The sequence below is a fragment of the Crocodylus porosus genome, unplaced genomic scaffold, assembly GCF_001723895.1.
Source record: "Crocodylus porosus isolate Cpor-Errol unplaced genomic scaffold, CroPor_comp1, whole genome shotgun sequence".
NCBI lineage: Eukaryota > Metazoa > Chordata > Crocodylia > Crocodylidae > Crocodylus > Crocodylus porosus.
The window spans coordinates 91,952,882-91,971,423 of record NW_017728906.1 but is presented as its reverse complement, the minus strand read 5'-3'; the positions used below and the strand labels follow the sequence as shown (position 1 = coordinate 91,971,423).

General features: G+C 45.7%; 1 protein-coding gene across 1 annotated transcript in view; it reads left to right on the top strand.

Moving 5' to 3' along the window:
* Nucleotides 1-2,068: 2,068 nt before the first annotated feature.
* Nucleotides 2,069-18,542, top strand: part of SEPT10 (septin 10) — a 43,878-nt gene continuing 27,404 nt past the window's right edge. The window contains exons 1-4 of the mRNA XM_019528482.1: nt 2,069-2,095; nt 12,768-12,885; nt 14,908-15,103; nt 17,004-17,190. Coding sequence (XP_019384027.1) covers nt 2,069-2,095; nt 12,768-12,885; nt 14,908-15,103; nt 17,004-17,190 — 528 coding nt within the window. The remainder of the gene's footprint in view (nt 2,096-12,767; nt 12,886-14,907; nt 15,104-17,003; nt 17,191-18,542) is intronic.

Below are 18,542 nucleotides of genomic sequence, written 5' to 3'. Positions count from 1 at the left end.
GCCGTATTGGCTGGACAGTGGTCTCTGTCTTGCTGATAAACTGTTTTAACAAAATTTGTCAATTTAATTACTGAATTTTCTTTGAGTAGTCTCATTATCACTTTTCTTGTTTTGTTATGCTGTTTCCCTTCCATGGCTTCATTCTGCTTCCCTTCCACTTTTTCTGTAATGTATAATATCTTTTGCTTCAGTTGTTTTGAAGCGTTTCTCTTACTTTTTTCCCTCAATTTATTCTTTAACTCCTTTTCTGTATTTTTGGTTTCTTCGTTCTTTGCTCCAAAATCTCTCTCTCTCAACCTTTAAAGAGCTATTTGTTTGGGACCTCTTTCCTATTTAACTCTCAATGGCAACATGACCATCTAGTGGAGTTGAATGCAGCTTTGAATATTAAAAATACCATGTCTTTATATTCAACCTCCATCTGACAAATGGATCTGTAGCCACTGTGGGAAGGCTTGCCACTTGCACATCAGGCTCTTCACCCACACTACTGCCAAGCACCACTGACTGACTGGCTTTATCGCACCTTCTTTCTGTCAAGATGTTGGATGGCTAATGTCCTGGCATTGACGTCAACTGCTGAAGGAGAAGTGGATAATTCCTAAGTCCTATGCTTGGAGATTAAAAGTTTATCTTTAAAAAATGTCTGCATGCATGCGTTAGGGTTGCAAAGTCATCAAGTCTTGCTATAGAATGCTCCAGATTTGTCCAGTTTTAGTCTAAAATGTGTAAAATTTAACAGTTAAACTCCTAATACAATTTTTTAAATTTTAATTTTAAAATGTCATTATTCGTTTAAGTAAAGGTTTTTCCTTACTTAACATAAAATAATAAGGCTTCTATTAGTAAGCCAATAATGAGTTGATTAACTAAACTTTCCAGAAATCCAAAGATGGTTCAGTGAAACTTAGTACTCATCCTGTCTTTGAAAATGCACTTTCAAAACATTCAGCACTGGACACTGTTTTGATGAGACCATTAATTCTGGGAAGGATATGACAAACAAAGGAAGTATTTAAAGATTTAGAATTCAGCTAACGTTCAGATTACAAAGCCTTGAGTTATTCATTGGTAAATTTGGATATGATATAGTCAGCTGGCACAATTTTGCTGCTCCACCCATGAGAGGAATAACGGGTGCCCATTTGAAAAGAACAAGCTAAAGTAACAAATAACTTAATTGCTTTTAACATAATTTACACTTAACTCAAAATTGCCAAGTTCTATTTTAACAATAACTTTGTGATTTGGTCATAGCTGTTATTTGGGAGTATATTATGAATTTAAGAATAATATTGTAGATTAATGCGGGGGTGTTAAATATGAGGTCCATGGAACTGTATCCTCTAGCTCCCGGTGCTGCCAGAGTGACCCAGGGGCAGCTTGTAGTTTGTTGCATGCAGCACCTGTTCCAGCTTGTGTCCCAAAGGTGATGCCACATGCAGTATGTGGCAATCCAGGGTCAGGCTGCATGTGGTGGCAGCTCTAGCTCCGGCTCCAGCTCTGGGGCTGTATAACGCAACTCAGTGACAGCTCTGGCTCTGGGGCTGTTATGTTATGTTAATGTTGAAGTAGATGTTATTTACTTAGAGTTTAAGAAGGCCTTTGACACAGTGTTGCACAAAATTCTTATAAGCAAACTAAACAGTTACAATATAGATCATTACACAGTCTGGTGGGTGGAAAATTGGCTTATGGGATGTACCCAGAGAGTGGTGGTAGATGCATCGGTTTCTACCTGGAGAAATGTGGGCAGTGGAGTCCCCAAGGTTCTGTCCTGGGGCTGATACTGTTTAATACCTTCATTAGTGACTTGGACGAGGGAGTAGAAAGCACCCTGTCCAAGTTTGCTGATGACACCAAATTATGGGGAGAGGTAAACAAACTAGAGGGCAGGGACCTAATCCAGGCAGATTTGGACAGGCTGGGGAAGTGGGCGGAACAGAATAGGATGCAGTTTAACAAAGATGAGTGTTATGTGTTGCAACTGGGGAGGAAGAATCATCAACACTCCTATATAAGTAGCACAACTGCGGAAAGGGATCTCAAAGTCATAGTTGACTCTGAAATGAACGTGAGTCACCAGCGTGATGCGGTAATAAGTAAAGCTAACCGCACTCTTTCTTGCATAAGTAGGTGCATCACAAACAGATCTAGGGAGGTGATAATTCCCCTCTGTGTGGCATTGGTCAGGCCGCAGCTAGAGTACTGCATCCAGTTTTGGGTGCTGCACTTCAGGAGGGATGTAGATAACCTGGAAAGGGTTCAGAGGAGGGCTACCCATCTGGTAAATGGCCTATAGAAAAAATCCTATGAAGATCGATTGAGGGACCTGAACCTCTTCAGCCTCTGCAAGAGAAGAAGGCTGAGAGGTGATTTTATAGCTGTCTCCAAACTCACTGGGGGGACAGCAGGAAATAGGGGATATGATATTTACCAGGGCGCCCATTGGGGTAACTAGAAACAATGACCATAAACTGAAGGACATAAATTCAGACTGGATAGCAGGAAAAAAATTCTTGGGTCCTGGGATCGGTTCTATTCAATATCTTCATTAGTGACTTGGATGAGGGAGTAGAAAGGACCCTGTCCAAGTTTGCTGACAACACCAAACTATGCGGGGAGGTAAACACACTAGATAGCAGGGAGAAAATCCAGAGGCCTACAGAAAAAAATGTCGGCCGGTTGGGAGACCTGAACCTCTTCAGCCTCCATAAGAGGAGGGCGAGAGGTGATCTCATGGCCACCTACAAACTCATTGAGGGGGCCAGCAAGAAATAGGGGATACAGTGTTCACCAGGGCACCTGTCGGGATAACTAGAAATAATGGCCACAAACTGGAAGAGAGCAAATTCAGATTGGACATCAGGAAAAAATTCTTTACAGTGAGGGTTGCCAAAATGTGGAATAAGCTTCCAAGGGAGGTGGTGCTGTCCCCTTCCTTAGAGGTATGTAAAAGGAGATTGGACAGACACCTGGCTGGCGTCATCTGATCTCAGCACCCTTTCTTGCCCAGGATCGGGGGTTGAACTCAATGATCTAATACAAGTGTGAGCAATTATTTTGGGCAGAGGGCTGCTTACTGGGCAAGCTATTGAGGGCTGTGTGACAGGCAGCCCAGGGCAGATAAATATTAATTTTCTAAATTTTGTAGGGGCCCTGCGGGCCGGATAGAATGGCCTGATGGGCCACATCCAGCCCCTGGGCCTCATTTTGCCCACCCCTGATCTAATAGGTCCCTTCCGACCCTAAAATCTATGAAATCTATGGGGTTGTACAGAGCATCCCTGGAGTGGCTGGAACAGGACTGAGCTGCACGTGGCACCTGGTCTGGCCGCTCCAGGAAACAAACTGAAATGCAGGGCTGGTCTGTGGGTCTGGTTTGTCTCGCAAACTGATCCTGCACAATTCCTTTAGACCCTGCTGGCTGCTCCTGCACTGAAGCTGCCTCATGCCCCAGCCAGCCCCTCTGCAACACGTTAAGCCAGGTTGGAGCAGCTCCAGGCTGGCCCTTGGCCCCCCTGCCAGCTGGGGCTGCTCCAATCCCGTTCAACGTGCTGTGGTCCCCGGGAGCAGTAAGCTCTGGCATGATGTGTCCCAGAGTTTATTGCTGCACATTAATTGCACGTGTAGGCACTTCTGCTTTCTCATAAAAATTGAGTACTTGGCTGCCAGAGTGCTGAGGGAATTAGCAGAGGTCATTGTGGGACCCCTGGCACAGCTTTATAAGCACTCCTGGTGCTCTGGTGAGGTGCTGGAGGGTTAGAAAAGGACCAGTGTGGTCCCCATTTTCAAAAAAGGGAAGAATGAGGACCCAGGAAACTACAGGCCCATTAGTCTTACCTGGGTCCTGGGGAAGCTCTTTTGAGAAAATTATCCAGAAGTACATCTGTGAGGGACCAGCAGGGGAGATCATGCTTAGGGGCAGCCAACATGGGTTCATTTGAGGCAGGTCCTGTCAGACCAAGCTGGTGGCCTTCTGTGACCAAGTCACAAAATTCTTGGACGCGGGTATCAATGGTAGGAATAGCCTTTCTGGACTTTAGGAAGGTCTTCAACACTGTCTCTCACCCCATTCTCATTAAAAAACTGTGGGACTGTGGTGTCAACACCTCCACAGTCAAATGGGTCGCCAACTGGCTGGAGGGCCGCACCCAGAGAGTGGTGGTGGATGGGTTTTTTTCGACCTGGAGGGATGTGGGCAGTGGGGTCCGCCAGGGCTTGGTCCTCGGGCCCGCACTGTTCAACATCTTCATCAGCAACTTGGACGAGAGGGTGAAAAGCACCTTGTTCAAATTGGCGGATGATACTAAAATGTGGGAAGAAGTGGGCCACTGGAGGAGAGGGACAGGCTGCAACTAGATCTAGACAGATTGCAGGGGTGGGTGGATAAGAACAGGATGGGATTCAATACTGATGAGTGCAAGGTACTTGGGGAGGAAGAACCAGCAGCATACCTACAGGCTGGGGATCTCCCTTCTAGTCAGCACAGGGGCAGAAAAGGATCTTGGTGTCATTGATTCCAAAATGAACATGGGCCGCCAATGTGGGGACGTGGTCAGGAAGGCTAACCGCATCTTGTCATGCATTCACAGATGCGTCGTAAACAGGTCCAAGGAGATGATCCTTCCCCCTCTATGTGACACTGGTCAGGCTGCAGTTGGAGTACTGTGTCCAGTTCTGGGTGCCGCACTCCAGGCGGGATGTGGTCCAGAGGATGGCCACTCGCATGATCGGGGGCAGCAAGGCAGGCCCTACGAGTGGAGGCTACAGGACCTTAACCTGTTCAGCCTCCACAAGAGAAGGCTGAGAGGGGATCTGGTGGCTGTCTACAAACTGGCCAAGGGGGACCAGCAGGCTATGGGAGAATCCCTGTTTCCCCAAGCACTACCGGGAGTAACGAGCAATAACGGCCATAGGTTGACAGAGGGTAGATTCAGGCTAGGTGTCAGGAGGCGCTACTTCACTGTCAGGGCGGCTAGGATCTGGAACCAATTTCCAAGTGTAGTAGTGCTCACTCCTACCCCGGGGGTCTTCAAAAGGAGGCTAGATAATCACCTACCCAGGGTTGTTTGACCCCAGCATTCTTTCCTGCCAAGGCAGGGGGTCAGACTTGATGATCTGCTCAGGTCCCTTCCGACCCTACCTACCTACCTGCCACAGTATAGAAATATCCTAGTCTTGATTCAAGTGACAGGAATAAACTACATATCTTGGGAAGTTGCTCAAACTGCTTAAAATTTGTATCTCAATTCTCATCTTAATTTATGAGGTTTCATCTTCTAGATATTGGTGCTTGGTATGCCTTTTTCTGCTAAATGAAAGGTTACTACTACCAGAAAACTTCTGATGAAGGTTAAGTAAATTGAGTTGCTTTAGTCTCTTGCTATAAGGCATATTTCCAGAGTTTGAATCATGCTTGTAACTTTTCACTGAATGGTTTCCAAGTCCTTAGGATTCTTTTACACATGTGGACACTAGAACTGGACACAGTATTTGCTGTGGATTTTCTCATGATATACACCAGTGGGGGCCAATCTTTTTTGGAAGGAGTGCCACAAATTAGCTTTGCTACCTCCCTGAGTTGCACTCAAAACTCCTTCCCCTGGCCGATCTGCTACTTTGCTTTCTGCTTCCTGCTTTATCTGTCAGTGTACTGCCTGTCCCCTCTGCATGTCATGCTGTCTGCCGTGTGCCGTGTCACTTGTGATATGTGTGCCACAGGTTAACCACCAGTGATGTACACAATGGCAATACCAGTCTTCTCTGTTTTATTTCCATTTTCATACCTCCAAGGATTGCATTTTTGCTCTCTTAGGGATCTAGTCCACATTACATTTATGGCAAAATTTATGGTGTAAATCCTGTTGTAAGACAGTGGTGCCACATGGACGCCCAATTTAAGGTGCTATAAAATGACAAGCCAGACATAAAGAAGTTCCATATATAATGAGGGGATATTGAAAGTTCCTGGCAGAGGGGTGCAGGGTTTAAACCCCTTGATGGGGGTAGGGGCTCCCCTTCAGGAGCCTTTGATCCCCTGTGCCAGGCAGCCTTGGAGGGGCTGCCAGCAGTTGCATTATTAGGATAGGCCCCCAGTCTCAACCATCATGTATCTTGCTATGCACTTCTAGTTTGGCAGGATGTGTGATTGTTGAGATTTGGGATCAGATCCAGTAAGTGATAATTTTAACATGTGCCAGGGGCCTTAGTACCTCATTATGTGAGACCACATTTAGTTGGTTTTCCATTGTGGTGCTTAATTCTTTGTCTGTTAGCCCCTTGGCAGGCATTAAAACAATGGTGTGACTGGGATCGGTGTATTTTTATGCCCCATACCAAACATGATCCCTCCTGCCAGGCCAGATTTTCTGGGCTGAGGCGTAAAATTCCTTTGATTCAAATAATGCCACTGTAGTGCTGTCCCCAGCCCAATCCTGTAGATGGGCAGTGGTAGGTTCCAGACCTGGGACTATCTGGGTGTATCTACACATGCAATTAATGCATAGCAAGAAACTCTGGAGCTTATTGCTACAGAGTTTGTTGCTCCCAGGTGCATTGTTTAAATGTGCACCCAGGACATGCACATTGAGCCGGTTTGGAGCAGCCTTGGCTGGCAGGGGGCTCTGGGGGCCAGCCTGTCAGCCCAAGGCTACTCTGATGTGGCTCAACCTGATGTGGAGGGGCTGGCTGAGGCATGAGGGTACTTCAGTCTGGAGCTAGCTGACAGGCAGCCCCCACACTGAAGCACCTTTGTGCCCCATCCAGCCCCATCAGTGTCTACATATGCACTGCTGCAGAGTAAAATACTTCACAGCAGGATAGTACCTGTCCTGCTGTGGAGTTAATTAGTTTACTCCAGCCTAATAAGGGTGGATTACTTTGCAATAAACGTCTCATGTAGACACACCCTCTGAGTACTTACACAGGAGTAAGGCTGGAGGAGACCTAAAGAGATCATCTAGTTTAGTTGAGGATCAAACGTGTGACCGTGATGTTATCAGCACACACACTAACCAACTGAGCTAGACTGGTCTCATAATCAGCTTATTAATGTGTTAATTGTGGCATAGTTATAACATGCAGAGAGGGTCCCAGGGGCCTCAGAAAGTAGAAGAAAGGATAACGTTGCATCTGAAATGCCAGAGTAGAACTTGGAGGACCCAATTTCATTTCCTGGCTCTTCCAGTTCTTCCCTTCAAGTTTATAGATATCAAGTGATCCCTCTGTGCTATAATGCATATTTTGTAAAATGAAGATGCTGATGAAAAGCTTACCCATGAGTACAACTACTTTATTAATGAAATCTATCCATGTGTTAGTTGGATAACCTATCATGTAAGTTGCTCAAACGTTCATATTTTGATTCAGACATGAATTTCAAGGTACACCAATAGAGAATTTTTGGGCTGATACAGATGGCTGAATTTTAATGAGCCATATAGGCTAATACTGATTCGATTCTGATATGCAGCCAGGCAGCATGGAGAGTGGCGTCCATCTGGTAAGTCTGTTGTGAAGGCGGGGGGGGGCAGATCAAGGCCCCCATGGTGAGGGAGGAGGCAGCAGGGCTGGAGCAAGCACTGCACAGCTGAGGCAGAGTGGGGGACAGAGCCACAAGCAGCTCATCTAGGCAGGGGGGTGGCTCCTGCCGCTGCATGTACCCTGGGAGGACATGGCGGAGCGAGGGCAATCTGCTACTGTGGGCTGGGGTCAGGGTGGTGCCAGGCTTTTCCTGGTGGGGGGGGGCTGGGCTGGGGCTGCACGTGGGGTGAGTGGAAGGGGTGATGGGGGGGTGTGGTAGTCCCCCCCAAAATTCACCATAGACCCCCAAACTTCTCTCCCAGCATCCCTGCTTCCCTCCGCAAGCACAGCCCTGTCCCAGCCCCCCACTGGGAAGAGCCTGGCACTGCCCTGGCCCCAACCCACAGTGGCAGGCTGCCCTTGCCCCATGCAGATATGGGGGCACCCCCCCCATGCCCTCCCAGGGTGTGTCCAGCAGCAGGAGCCGCCCCCCTCCCTATACCCCCTGGATGAGCCGCTTGCAGCTCCGTTCCATGCCCTGCTCTAGTTATGCAGTGCCTGCCCCTTCCCCTCCCCCACTCCCTTCCTCACTGCAGGGGCCTTGATCTGCCCCACTCTTTCCTCACAACAAACTTACCCTGCTCCCTTCCCTCACAACAAACTTACCGCGCTGCTGGGCTGTGCTCCTGGCTGCTTGAGTTCTGTGCTGCAGCTGCATGCATGCATGGGGCATTTATTGGCAACATTATCGGTCACATAGGCCAAAAAAAGCCCATTGCTGGTGCAGTCAATTTTCCTTTATGTCCATGCTAATCCAGTATGGGACCAATGTATCGGTGCACCTCTAGTTGTACTTTTTGTGGATTTATAAATATTATAGAAACTCTCATCTTACTTTTATTCACGAGTTTTATGAGCTGAAAGATTAGAAAATGTATTAAGTTGCTTTTACCTGTTAGTGACATCCTTCGGTTTGCTTCTTGTTTTAAGAACTCACATAAATCTTGGAAATCTTGAAAATTGTTATAAATATCTCTGGCAGAGGTTGAGTGATGCAGTTTCCTGATCAAAACAGTCACAAGTAGCCTCTTTGGCAGAGCGTCAAGAACACAAAGAAATGAACCAAGTTGGCCTTTTGATATGGACTTCAGCCATAATCAGGATTTTGTGTGTAGTAAAATATGTTTATATTTAGGAACTTAAGCATAATGAGGCTTCCTGTTACTGCATATATTTACTATTTCTCATTGACACTATCTGTTTCACAGTGATTTTGTTTTTGTCTAATTTTCAGTGTTACAGAAACAATATAACACTGGAAGAAAAAGTTATATTGTATTTACTAACAAACTTGGAAGCTAAATTTATAGTTTGGATTTTTTAAGTGGTAGGTTCCAGTCAACAGCTATGAACATTTAACCCTCTCTTTTTACATGGGACATGCACTGTAAATAGAGCTGTAGCGGCAATATATATCACATTGCTTTGCTAATGGGTTTTAATCCTGACATGGATAGATTGTCTCTCTAACAGTTACTTGATCGTTTACTGACTGTTTAACCTGCTGTTACAGTTCAGTGATAGAATCTTTGTCTTTTACATGGGAAACTTGGGTTCGATTCCTAGATGCATGCATAAAACTACAGCCATCAGGGCACTGAATGTCTGGACTCAGTCTGGCCTTTGGATGCTGTCTCAATGGTCTAAAGGAGGATAGAAACTCTGGGCAGCCTCCATGCCTTCCTACTCCTGCCTGGGTGTATGTGTGCGTGGTTACCTCATGAATACCCCATGATCTGTAAGGACTGATGGTTACCTACTACTGCTTGTCTGTCAGTTATTGGCCTCTTCAGAGACTGCCGGAAGGATGTCAGTTGATGTAATTTGTCATAACATGTTTTCACAGACAATTATACATTGAGGTGTACCAATATATTGGTCCATATTACATCAACACTGATAAAAGGAAATTTTTAAAATCATTTTGGCAATTGGCTTTTTTTGGCTGGTAATGTTACTGATAAATGACGCGTACGTGCACACAGCTGCAGCATACACGTGGCCAGGAATGCAGCCCAGCAGCTTGGAGAGCAATGTCCAGCCAGTAAGTCTATGGGGGGAAAGGGATGTGGGGGGGAGCAGATAGAGGCCCCCATGTTAAGGGAGTGATTGGGGCCAGGCAGGCACTGGCACTGCCCAGCTGGGGCAGTGAATGTGACCCCACCGGGAGCAAGGGGTGCCATGAGAAGCTTGTCCAGGAGGTGTGGGGAGTGGGGAGGGTATGCGGCTCCCTGCCACTATGCGCAGCCCCAGGTGAGGCATGGGGGGCATGTGCCTCCCTGGATTTGTGCGCGGGGCAAAGGTGGGCTACCTGCTGTGGGCTGAGGGCTAGGGGCTGTGCCAGCCTCTTCCCAGCAGTGGGGGCTGGGTGCATTTGGGGCAGGCGGGGACAGGGTGGGTGGCAGCAGCGGTGCTGGGAGAGGTGGCTACCCCAAAATTCCCCGTAGCTCCCTGTAGCCTCTCTGTAGCTACCCCTCCCAGTGCCACCACCACCCACCCCAAGGGCAGCCCTGGCCCAGCCCCTTGCCAGGAAGAGGCCAGCGTAGCTCCTGGCCCTGAGCCTGCCCTTGTCCTGTGCACAAATTTGGGAGGGGCACATGCCCCCCACATCTCCCCTGGGGGCTGCCCTGCCTGGGCAGTGTCTGTTCTCTCCCTCACTGTGGGGGCCTCAATTTGCATCCCCCATGCCCCTTCCTTTCCCCATGCCCTTTCCCCCCACAGACTTACTGGCAGGGAGCTGCTCTACAAGCTGCTGGGCTGCATATCGGGTATCGGATCGGTATCAGCTGATATGTTTGGTTAATAATTGGCCATCGCTATTGGCCAAAATTTTTTTTTATCGGTGCACCCCTAGTTATATACTGAGATTCCTACCATCTTTCACATGGGACAACAGACAGCCTTGTAGGGCTAAGGCAGATGTTACCATCTGTTGTGCCATGTCTGATATTTTTCACAAATTCATGCCCTTTTGTCACATTAAAAAATGGCTGATCTGCCCCCAAAATGGCAAAAAAAGTTACTGTTTCAAATAGCAGCAGCTGTGTTGCAGGAAGCTCTGCTTTTACTACTGTGACATGTTTAATGACTGGAAAGGTCTCTCCACTCCCCACTACCCTATAGGCAATGGAAGGCTGGGGCTTGTGGGAGCTTAGGCCCCCCAAACTGATTACAGCAGCAGCACCAGGGTGCTACTTTTGTGTTCATCATGGCCAGCGCCCCATGTGTAGTCAGCTCCATGAACCTAAGGAAGAAGAGGCTAACCGTGCATGTGTCACACTGCACAGAACATGATGAGAATTGTAGTTCTCATGCTGAAACATGCACTCAGCCCCCACAAATAATATTTTCTCCATCTGTGTATGCCTGCAGTGTTCTGGTCTCCCTTCTGCTCTGTTCAAGTAAGAGGGTGGGATGGAAGGAGAGCAGCTGGCTTGTCCTGTCATGGAGCCTTGCAGGGACTGGTTTGCAGGCAGCCCCCTCTGCTGTTGCTGCCAGTCACCGATAGTGGCAGCAGTGGCAGGGGCCGATCAAGTGGTCTCTACCACCTTATCAGTTCACTGGGAATTTTAAAGGGCTTTGGTGCTTGACTGCCAGCTTTATTTTGTATCTTGCTGTTCCTTCTGCTTTGTTGTAGCCTTCCCCTTTAAAGGTTAAATCAGTTGCGGCCATCCTTTATTCACAGGCTTCCATTTCGATTAGCCTGGTATTGGGAGTGCAAAACTTGCAGCCTTCTGGCTGGATCCGGTTGTGGAAGGGCTAGGAATTCGGGGGTAGGGAGGGCTATGGCTGCATTAACCCCTGCAGTTCCCTGAGCCAACAGAGCACCACTGCTGCCACTTGTCCTGCCTCTGGAGATGGGACTGAGCCCAACTGGGCAAGGAGCCATGCAGTCAGAATCTGGCCTGAGGGCGAGTGGGGTGCAAATTAGTGGTAAACCAATGGAGATTTTTGGGGCCAATAGCCGATTTTTAAGGAAGCATATTGGTCAATACTAATCTGATTTCCAGTGCAGCTACATGCAGCTGGTATATCTGTTGTGGTGGAAAGGGACGGGGCAGGGAAGCGGTGTGGGGGGGGGCAGATCAAGGCCTCTGGTGAGGGATGGAGTGGGGCTGTGGCAGGGCGCAGAACAGAGCTACAGCTCATCGCAGGGCTATGGGAGGGAGTTCCTGTTGCTGGGCACACCCCAGGAGGACATGGTGGGGTGCATGTGCCCCCCCAGATCTGCATGGGGCAGGGAGGCTGCTGTGGGGTGGTGCTGGACTCTTTCCGGTGGGGGCTGGGCTGGGTATGGGGCGGGTGGCGGTGGTGCTAGGAGGGGTGCTATGGGGGAGGCTACAGCCATCCCAAAGTTTGCCATAATCCCCCCTCCCAGCGCTACCCCGACCTAAACCCCCATTCCTCCCCCACGTGCTTGGAAGAGCCTGGTGCAGCCCCAGCCCACAGCTGCAGCCCACTCTCCTCCCCCCATGCAGATCTGGGGGTATCCTCCTCCCCATGCCCTCCCGAGGTGTGCACAGCAGCAGGAGCCCTGCCCTGTGCCCCCTGGATGACCTGCGGCTCTGTACTGCACCCTGCCGCAATACCTGCCCCAGCCCCTGCCCCACTTCCTCACTGCGGGGAATGTTGATTTGCGCCCCCTCCCTTCTACCACAACAGACTTACCAGCTGCACCCAGCTCTCCAAGCTGCCGGGCCGTGCTCCTTGCCGCCTGTGTGCTGTGCTGCTGCTGCGCACATGCACGGGCATTTATTGGCCAAACTATTGGCCCCATGAGGTTGATTTCTGATGCAACCAATTTTCTTTATATCAGTGCTGATCTGATATTCGACAGATATATCAGTGCACATCTAGTGCAAATAAGTTGATACTCCTGCCACAGTGTGTTTGCTGCTTATGTCCCGATTGTGCAAAGAATGTGCTTGGCTTTAAGCATGTGAGTGGTTCTATTCACTTAAGAGATTTTGTTGGTAGGTTATCTGGCTACACTAACATTTAATAAATGGATTGACACTTTTTATTCTTGTTCAACTCTAGATTTTGCCAACTGTTAATGCTTCCTTGAACTGTTTCCCACTTCTAAAGGACAAGTTGTAGTTTGCTAACAGTTCTATTTGATTACCACAGCCAATTATTTTGCAACATATTTTCTTAAATTTATCAAAATTGTTTTTCTGTAGCTAAAGGAGAGCTGTCGATCTTTATCTTTGACTGGCCATGTTGGTTTTGATAGTTCACCAGATCAACTGGTTAACAAATCCATCAACCAAGGCTTCTGCTTCAACATTCTTTGTATTGGTAAGTAATATACATTTATTTTTATTATTGATAGAAGTAATCATTAAGGTTTTAACCATATGCTATCTCCTGGTACTGAGGGAGTATTTTATTTTAATTTTAATTAGCCTCTATTAGAAAGTGACTGCAATATTAATCCAAATAAAGTCCTAAGGCTTTTTCTACTTTAGGATTAATAATTAATTAATCATAATTCCTCCTTCTCTTTACACAATCATGCTTGAGTTGTTTTTGCATAATGTGTTGCGCTGTCAAAGGTAGCATGAGAAATTATGGTGAGAAGGTCTTAAGCATTGATTCAGAGGTGGCTTTGAAAATTCTTTAAAATTTGAGCCCTTTGTCTGTGGCAGTTATTCTCAACCAAGGTATCACGGCACCCTGAGGTGCTTTGAGATCCTTTCAAGGGTACTGCAGAAAACCAGATAATGTTAGTACTGTTAAAGGTGCAAACATAATTGACAAGGGCAACCCAGAGATGTCAAACAGGAATCCATAGAGTCAAAAACATTCTGACCTGTTGTGGTCTTTCTGGGTTCTTTGCAACAGAAGAATAGCTGTATTATTTTTCGGTAGTCAAAACAGGTGAAAACTAGGTGTTGGTGTTTTCTGAGGGGTGTCTTGAGCCTAAAAAAGGTTAAGAGTTTTACCTCTGTAGGCCACAAGATACTGTCACCTTTGACAACAGGAGATCTTGAAACAATCTTACACATATTTGTTTGCTGTTTTAATGCATTATCTTTGCAGAACAGCACTTTGAATTCTGTGTCTGCACAGCCAGACATGCAGCTTTTTAAGGTAGTGATGTCCTGTAAACAGGGCTTGTATCTTCCTTAAGGCTAATATTGCACTGACCAAGATTATTAGATAATCTATCCCATCCCTTAATTGTCCCTTATTTTCTGCCTGTTTTAGCTGGTATAGTGGTAGATTATACTTTCTCCCTCCCTGCATGGAACAGTTGACTTAAAAATGTGTGTAAAAATAATGAAATAGGATAGTTGTGGTTTAACAATGACTTAAGGTTTTTTTTTATGGTTAAGTACTCACCCATTTTTTTTTTTTATCCTGTACTTTGCTGACTTTGTGTAGTTATGTCCTAAACTGCCCTATCAGACCTACATAGAAATTTTACCTTGCCAAACAACCTTTTTCTTTGTCTGTAAGACTGAAATCTGTTTTTGGGAACTCAAGATGCTGATGTAAGACAGGAAAGGAACTTCTGTATCACTCTAGTTTTTTTTGTCCTTGGAAGTATTAATTAGCATAAGTCATACAGATTCTTTATTGTCTTTGAGTGGTCGTTTCATTTGAGCTCTACTTGTCCAGAAATTGAAGGGAATGTTTTAGAGCAGGCCTGTCTAGCTTATTTGGGGGGGTGGGATGGATGACCCACCTGTGGCATTGAGGCAAGAGACAGCTGTGTTAACCCCCTGTGCTGATCACAGTACCACTGCTTGTCCTATCTCTGAAAGTTAGAGATCTCAACCTGGAAATTTAGCAGTGGAATGACCAGCACCGATGAGGTTAATGCTGGTGCTGCTCATTCTGCCCCAAGGCACCCCCAATGGGGATCTCTACCTGGAAATTCTATGGCGGGCGAGTGGTTTTAAGCCCTGGGTTCTAGCCCTATCGAGACAAAGCCTCTAGCAGGTGCAGAGGTTAACATCACTACTGCTTGCCCCGTCACGGAAGTTCTGGCTTTGCATGATCTGATTTAAACATTTGCAGGCTGTATGTGGCTCATGAGCTGCCATTTGGACAGCCCTGCTCTAGATGGTGGTAGATGGTACTGCCTAGAATGGTACTAAGAGGCACTGGTAGTTGTTCTTTGTACAAAATACATTTGTTGGTGCTTCAAAGAATCAAAAATAGGAATTCAGACATGTATGTTCAGAGAACCGGACTTACTTATAACTTTTCTTTAACTTCCTTTAGGGGAGTAATAGCTAGAAAAATATTTATGCTTTGTACCAATATATGCAAATGAACACTCTTCCTTTTATTTCTCTCTCTCAATTTTAGGGGAGACCGGAATTGGAAAATCAACCTTGATAGATACTTTGTTTAACACTCATTTTGATGACCGTGTAGCCAATCATTTTCAACCGAATGTAAGACTTAAAGCTCAAACCTATGATCTCCATGAAAGCAATGTTCGGTTGAAATTAACCATTGTGAATACAGTGGGATTTGGTGATCAGATTAACAAAGAAGATAGGTGAGTTTGTCTTTTTTGATAAGAGTTTGATGATTAAAAAATGGTTTTGGTATAAACTGCAAGGTAACTTTCCAGCTTAGACATTTGTGCCATATTTTTTATTAAACTATGTATACATTTCAGGTATTTGTTTAATACATTTTTTTTTCTACACAACTGGTGGCATATGTTTCCTTTTTGCTAAGGAAGTCATTTGAGAAATCAACTTTAACTCTGCCCCTTGGGTGCATCCGAACAAGTGTGCATATGCAGTTTGTGCATCACAGACCATATGTGCTAGACATACAGGCATTTGCCATGCCGCTAATTTGCAGCATTACAGGTTTTTTTTGACACTGGGAGAGCCCAGTGTCAAAAAAACCCATGGCAGAAAAAAGCTGGGTGGCGCATGTGGTGGCAACATGTGCTGCCCAAAGCCAGAGTCTGGCTGGCTAGAGCCATACTGCAGCTGCCAGCTAGGCTCCTCATGCCTGGATCACCACCTTTGGAGCCCAAAAACCCCAGGAAAGGCTGCTGGGACAAGGGCAGGTGGCTGACCCCAGCCTCCCCTATTCCACTTGGGGCAACTTGCCATGCACCAGAGCGCACATGCAGTGGTGTTTCCTGGGGACAAGTAGCAGCAGCACAACGATATGCTGCTGCTGTTTGTCCCAGGGGAAACACACGTGTACACATGTCTGAATGTGCTCATGTTCATGACTTTTATAATATAGTCTTTCACAAACTATATCAATAAAATATAGTAATTAATTTCTGTTTTTTGGGGGGAATTTTTTAAATACTCATACAGATACCAAATTATACCACCACATACGGGGCCTAATTTTATGCCAAACCTAATCAGTGTGGTCATTATTTCACTCTGCTTGAGTTTAAAGGCTAAGGTGGTGGCATGTTACAAAACATAGTGGGTATTTTAACAGTTTTCAGGGAGCAGGGTGCAGTAGGAACCTGTTTAGGCACCTAATACTTGGAGTAGGATCTGGCCCCTAGTGTACAAACTTAATTTTTCTTACAATTTAATTTGCATTGTAGATTCCAACAAAAACAACCTTATCTGGATTTTTAAATTGCTGAATACTTAGTTTGAGATCCTAGTTAGAAGATACAGTATTAAAAAGATAGCACTTTGGTTTTGATCTTTTCCATCAGTTTGATTTGTTTAACTTTCATAACTATTGAACTGATTTTCATCAAATTTTGTCTTTCACCTTCAATCTAAATAATAATTTATTTAAGAACTAAGTTGCATTAGCCATGTGGAGCGCAGCAACCACCCTCCACGCCTCCAGCTGAGAGGCCCCAGAAGTTCCATCCTTCCCCAGAGATTGACAGAGATGGCCATCTGTCAATATCTGGGGAGGGGTGGGACTTCTGGGGCCCCTTGGCCAATCAGAGGTTGACACCAATCTCAGAGGATCTCCTCCCTGTGCTTTAGGACACCAGGGCTTCCTGCTGTTTTTCTGTTTGCAGATCTCTCTTTTCCTGCCTTGCTGGCTTTTTTTTGCATGTTTTCATGTGTCTTTTTCACAGGGGACATGACAATTTCACGGTTTCCATTGAAATCATGCCATTTCAATTTTGGTAGATTGCTACTGATGTACCCTACCTTTTATCACCAGTGGCAGTTAGAAAAACTGTTACCTTTACTGTGCTATGAGTAGTTTTTCATAAACTGTGATTTGGTAACTTTTATCCCTACATTTAATGTTTTGTTCTAATACATGACTACTTTAGCCTTCCATGTGTCATTCATATTTAAATATATATACAGAACGATTTCATGTGAATTCACAATAGCATGTAAAACCAATATAATGTGAATTCCTTTTCAGTTCAACTGTGCCTAAGAAAAACTAATCTTTAGTTGCTATGATTTCATTTTTATTTTTTTTTTCAGCTACCAGCCCATAGTGGATTACATAGATGCACAATTTGAGGCCTACCTCCAGGAAGAACTGAAAATTAAACGCTCCTTGTACAGCTATCATGATACTCGTATCCATGTCTGCCTCTATTTTATTTCACCAACAGGCCATTCCCTTAAGACTCTTGATTTGTTAACTATGAAGAATCTTGACAGCAAGGTAACATTTTTTTAAAATAGTTTTTTATAGCCTCTTGCTTTGTGCTTGCTTTGTCTGGTGTTTCTATAATACCAAGGGCTTTTAAAACAAAGTCCAGTAAAGAGAGGATCTTAGGTTCCTATTTTTGCTGCCCAAACTTTTTATATATTTTGTATTAGACTGTCATTGATTAAAAAATAAATATATAAGATCTTGGCAGCAGGGATTAGAACCCACGATTTTCCCACTCCCAAGGGTGTGCCTTTGTTACTGTGCCATGGGATTATACATGTGTTTGCTTCTAGGATACGAATCCTTCCCTTTTGCTACCTGGTAGCCTTTAGTCTGCTGGCCTTTATAGGAGAAGTCAGTCCCTGAGGAACTCCTCAGCCAATGCTCCAAAGAAAGTTCAGTCTTAAAATAAACAAATAAGCAAAACAGCATCCCTTTGTCCTGTTCTGGACACTGGAGGGGAGCCCCCTTTCCTCTGGTCCCAGCACAGCAGCCTGGCTCCTCACAACAGTTTTCTGTAGAGTTTGCTTCCTCCTCCTCTTACTTTGTCTTCTGGGAGCATTTAAAATTCCCAGTAGAACATTCCCTCTTTGTGCAAATGACTCACAGCTGAGCTGTCTTAACAGACCTGACTGTTCTTCCTTAAAGAGATGCCCAGGTTCAATAGGAGGGGGTGGTGTCATAGAATCATAGAAATTTAGGGTTGGAAGGGACCTCAGGAGGTCATCTAGTCCAACCCCATTCTCAAGGCAGGACCATCCCCAACTAGATCATCCCACCAAAAGTTTTGTCTAGCCAGGTCTTAAAAACTTCCAAGGATGGAGATTCTACAACCTCTCTGGATAACCTGTTCCAGTGTTTTAATACCCTCCTAGTAGGAAAATTCTTCCTAATATCTAACCTAAACTACTGTTGCTGCTTCTTCTGTTGTCTGCCACCACTGAGAACAGTCTAGCTTCATCCTCTTTTGAACCCCACTTCAGGGAGTTGAAGGTTGCTATTAAATTCTGTCTCAGTCTCTTCTTCTCTAGACTAAATAAGCCCATCCAAGTGTCTGTTCAAGTTATTTTAGAGTTGGGTGTTCAGGATACTCTTGTGAGAAGTGGGGAGATACAGGTCTTAAGATACTCTTGTGAGAAGAAGGAAATATGGATCCAAATCCCTTCAAGACAAGGAGAGTTTAGTACCAGGTTTCTTGCTTCTTGGGCAAGTGTTCTAACTACCAACCTGGTGGCCTTTTACGATCAGATCACCAGATCATTAGATGCAGGGGTAGCAGTGGATATAATCTTCCTGGACTTCACCCAGAGGGTGGTAGTAGATGGGTCCTTCTCAACCTGGAAGGACGTGGGCAGTGGGGT